The sequence below is a fragment of the Cebus imitator genome, unplaced genomic scaffold, assembly GCF_001604975.1.
Source record: "Cebus imitator isolate Cc_AM_T3 unplaced genomic scaffold, Cebus_imitator-1.0 Scaffold59, whole genome shotgun sequence".
Lineage (NCBI taxonomy): Eukaryota > Metazoa > Chordata > Mammalia > Primates > Cebidae > Cebus > Cebus imitator.
Window position 1 is genome coordinate 248586 of NW_016107374.1, and position 4774 is coordinate 253359.

Here is a 4774-nt window from a genome sequence, read left to right on the forward strand (position 1 = left end):
GTCTGGGGGGTGGTGCCATCCGGGGGGACAGTGCCGTCTGGGGGATGGTGCCATCTGGGGGACAGTGCTGTCTTGGGGGTGGTGCCATCTTGGAGGACAGTGCTATCTGGGGGAAGGTGCCATCTTGGGGGACAGTGTCATCTGGGGGATGGTGCCATCTTGGGGGACAGTGCCATCTGGGGGATGGTGCCGTCTGAGGGGACAGTGCTGTCTGGGGGATGGTGCCATTTTGGGGGACAGTGCTGTCTGGGGGTGGTGCCATCTGGGGGACAGTGCCGTCTGGGGGTTGGTGCCATCTGGCGGGCAGTGCCATGTGGAGACATCCACCAGTGTCGCTGTAGCCCCCTTAGGGCCCACTTTGTATCGCTCTCTGTGGAAAGCCTGGCAGCCTCTGTCAGCATCTGGGCCGTGCAGCCACGCCAGCCACGGCCCATTTCCTTGACTTTAGCCTCCACATCCCTGTGGGTCAGCCCCTGTCCCGGGGTTCACTTGCCTGGACTGTGTGTCTCAAAGTGGAGGGGCTGGGTTGGAACCCATGAGGTCAGGCGCCCAAGCCCTGCTCTGGCTGCTGGGTTCCCCACCCCTCGTATCTGGGACCCTCCCCCCAAAGAAAAGTCCAGGAACCCTGAGCTTCTGCTTGGGACGCAGTTTTCAGGTAAGAGCTCAGATGGTTGCAGCCACTGGGCATTTTCTTAGCACGTTCCCTCGTGTGCCATCACATGGAATGAGCAGGCGGACGTGCCACAGGCGCCTGTGGACAGAGGAGGCTCAGTGAGGCACTGGCAGGCACCCTCGATAGGGTGTCAGGGCCCCCAGCCCCCTCGCAGCTCCGAGCATCCAGACCATGTCTGCGTTGGCACGGCGGGCACTCCTAGCCCATGGCAATGGTTCTCCCCCCTACCTGGCTCTGGAAAAAAGTGTGCAGTCAGGTGACCAGAAGGGGTGAGTTCAGCCTGGGTCCTTTCAGTCTTCCTCTTGAGGTTGATGGTGCTGACAGATGCCCCTCCTGGTGCCAGGCCCTGAGAGCGAGTTCTGGGGCCCAGTGCCCACCGTTGGTCTCTCCCGGGCTGCTTATCTCCGGCCTTCCTTAGGCCAGCGGGCCAGCAGTCTGGGATTGGGTGGGATGGACCCGTTACAGGTCTTGTGCCTCGGCCACAAAGTGAGGAGGTGCCCACAGGTCCTTACCCTCTGTTGCTTGGAAGTCCCAGGTGCCTGTGTGCCCAGTGGAGGAGGATGCCCTGGGCCTGCGGAGGTCTGTCCCCCAGGAGAGACCTGTGGTGACAGCCATGCTTTGTCTTTCAGTACAAGGTCCTGTCTGTCCTCCCGGGTTCAGGCATGGGGATTGCTGTTTCCACGCCATCAACCCAGAAAGTAAGTGCCGGGCAGGGGCCACCAAGGGGTCGGTGTGGGCCCAGGGGCCTGGCTCTGAGCAACCCTGGGACCAGCATGGGGCAGACAGCCGGCTTTTCAGTTTGGGCAGCAGGCCACAAAGCCGCCCCTCCCTCGCAGCAGCTGGAGCCTGGGGCTGCGTCCAGGTTGGGGTGGAATCTTGCTGGGGCATAGAGTCCCGGGACAGGGGTCCCGTCTCAGTGACTCAGGAGGAGGGAGGCGCGGGCCTGGAGCCTGGCTCCCCTCTGCCGCTTGGCTCCGTTTTCCTGAAGGCTGGGAGCCTGGCGAGCTGGTTGGTGGGGGGACATCTGTCTTTTGCACCCAGACCCATGTGACTGTGTGCTGGCCTGGCCTGGGCTGGTCTTGGACTTCATCTTGATCCTGGTCCTGGCACCAGCCTGGCTGTGCCCCGCTCACTGCTGGCATTTCTTCCCTGTCAGCCACTCGTGTTTGGCGCCATGGTGCACAGGGACGAGGCCTTCGAGACCATTTTCAGCCAGTACATCAAGATCACCTCAGCGGCAGCATCCGGCGGTGACAGCTAGTATTGACTTGCCCGGGACGTTGCTGGAATTTTTTTTTTTAAACAATTTGGTAGTGGAAACAATTGGACATCCTCATGAGCTTTTGCAATAATTCTCCTGGACCTGTGGTTCTATCGTGTTGACCTCTGCGTTTCATTGACCACGAAGGGGCCAGGGCTTGCAGGGATGGGGGTGTCCCTCTCCCATGGGGCACATCAGGTGCCTCTGAGGGACACCTATGGACTGGGGGGGCAGAGGCCCTCGGGGGCCCGTGGAGAGGACGTACAGGACCCCGGGCCCTGCCCTTCTCCATTCCAGCCTGTACAGAGAAACCTCTCTGGCCACCCCAAGAGGCTCTCGCAACCTTGTGTCCTGCTCTCCAGAGGCCGGAAGCTCGTCCACCACCAAAGCCATAGCTGAGTAGTGCAGGGCCCCTTCCCCTGGGGACAGGAAGATGTCCTCTCGGAGGGACGTGGGGGCGCTTCACCAACCACCGAGACGGGCCTGGCAGTCCTCCTTCCCCTTCCACAAGACCATCCTGCAGTGTTTGTGCTGGGCACCAGGTCAGGGCCGGGCACAGCGTCCTTGCCTGTGCTCTACACTCGCTCCGTGGGAGTAGGAGGGTGAGACGGGCCCGCCCCTTGCCCGCCCTCGGTGTCTTCCGTGGCGCTTTCCTCGCCAGCCTCCAGGGCGCTCAGCCCCTCATCAGTGAGGACGCCTGCCACTCTAGGCCTGACGCACCGGCCAGGAGGTCTGTGGTGGGTGACCAGGAAGGGCACAGGATGGCGTGCAGGAAAAAGCACATCTTTCTCACACTTGGCTCTTTGGAAGGCCCAGGAGAACATCCGAAGGCCGCTGGGGTGCTCTGAGCACTGCGGCTTGTCCGGCCCGTGGCCTCTAGGCTGCGGCTGCCTGGATTGGTGAGGGGAGGGGGCCGGCAGCAGCGTTCCGGGTCCGTGGTGGCCCAGGCTGCAGCCACCTTTGGGTGGTGGCAGCGGCTCGGGCAGCTCCTGTGCTTTAGGGAGCACCTGTGAGCCAAGCCCAGAGGCCTGGGCCTGCACTGCCTGCAGCCGAGGCGACAGTCTTCCCTCCCCTGCGTGCCTAGTCAGTGCCAGTCCGGCACAGACCTCTCCCAGCCCCCGCCCCGCCCCGGGGAAGCCTGCGCTTCCTGGGAACAAGGTGGCATTTGTGGAGGGAGCGCCCTGCAGGCCTGGTTTGCTGGGGCCTCCTGCACTGGGCTGAAGGGAGGGAAAGGAGGCCTGGGCCTCGTGGACGGAGTGGCTTGCGCGTCTGCTGGGGTGGATTCCGCAGCCCCCTCAGCTTGTCCCTTGGGTGTCGTTGAGATTGTTGTTTTTTGAAGAAACAGAAGATTATATTTTTTACAGAGAGCAAGCTGTTTTTCTTATTTTTATATCATTTTTCAGATGTAATTTTTACCTTTGCTCCAATCCTCATTTGCGGGTGTAGGTGAGGGATCTGGGGGCACGGGCTGGTTTCAGCTGCTTCCTGGGGGCTGCAGGTCACACGCCGGTGCCGGGGTGCTCTGCAGGGAGCCGCGCCGACCGCCAGATTAAGCACACGTCCCATCCAGGGCAGCAGAACCCCCTCGGCTCTAGGCTGCACAGACGTCGGCGTCCAGGTGACGAATGGGGGCAGAACCCACTCTGAGCCATGGGTCTGGCCCCTCGAGGGGTGCACCAGGGGAGGGTGCCCACCTCAGTGAACCCCACCTCGCTGCCTGAGGCAACAAAGCAACACAGGGTGGGTGCTGACCCACCCCAGGGGTGGCTGTAGGGGCAGTGCTACAGGCCATGTCACACCCTTCTTCCCTGGGCTGGGCTGGGCAGTGCCTGAGGGCGGGTCCAGGGGCTGGGGCCAGTGAGCGCCTCTTCCTAGGTGCTGGGATTCTGTCCCCAAACGCAGCAGGAGGGCTCCCTGGGGCAGATGGGGCTTCTTTACCAGAGTCGTGTGGTTTAGTTTGAGTCCCTTTTGTGGAGAAAGGGAGATGAAAACTGACCACCTGCTGGGTGTGGCCGCAGACCTCCAGGGAGGGCCGGCTGCTGGAAGCGGGGAGAGAGGGGGGCCATGGCTGCCGGCACAGGCCCCTCCCTGGAGGTCCTCTGGAGCAGAACTCAGACCGGCGCGGGCTCTGGGCTCCCCGTTGAGAGAAGCTGTAGTTTTTACCAAATTGTGTACATCTGGGCAGATGTTTAACTTCTATGACTAATCACTGAACTAGATGAATGTTAAATTTTTTATGTCTGAAGCCTGAGTCTATTTTGGATCTGTAAATAATCATTGCCAGTGTGACTTTTGTTCAACAAAAGGATTGTACTGTATTAAGAACTGATGAAAAAAATTCCCCTGTAACATTTTTTAAAGAAAACTTTGTTTGTTTAAAGAAGAAGTCTTGTATAAATTATAATTTTTATTTAAATAAACCTAAAATGCTTTGTGCTAAGGCTCAGGGCTGTCCACCTCCTTGGCAGGGCACATGAATTGTAGGTGGCCGGACCCAGCTGGGCCACCAACCCCAGGCCCTCAGTGCCCCTGCCAGCCCGCCGCTCCCCGGGGCCCCACGGCTGCTGGCTACAGGGTGTTCAGGTACTGACACGGCCTGGGCGACACTGTGGGGTGACGTGGGCTGACAGGCAGAGTCCTGTCGGACGTGGGCATCGGACGCTGGCAGCAGGAGGCAGGACTCAAGTTCCAGAAGACAGGAGACCAGGTGGCGAGGGGCGAGGCCTGCAGGGCAGGGTGCGGTGGGGGAGGTGGAGGCAGGCAGCGCCTTGGGGTCAGGGTGCAGCCTCTGGCCCCACTCCACTGTGGTATCCCACCTGCCTGGGGGTCCTAGATGGGGG

At 61.0% G+C, this 4774-nt stretch overlaps 1 protein-coding gene across 1 annotated transcript in view; it reads left to right on the plus strand.

Moving 5' to 3' along the window:
- The window catches only part of GRAMD4 (GRAM domain containing 4), an 86256-nt gene extending 81879 nt beyond the window's left edge, over nucleotides 1-4377 (plus strand). The window contains exons 18-19 of the mRNA XM_017529440.2: nucleotides 1303-1371; nucleotides 1830-4377. Of these exons, the coding sequence (XP_017384929.1) occupies nucleotides 1303-1371; nucleotides 1830-1934 (174 nt within the window). The 3' untranslated portion in view covers nucleotides 1935-4377. The remainder of the gene's footprint in view (nucleotides 1-1302; nucleotides 1372-1829) is intronic.
- The last annotated feature ends 397 nt before the right edge of the window (nucleotides 4378-4774 follow it).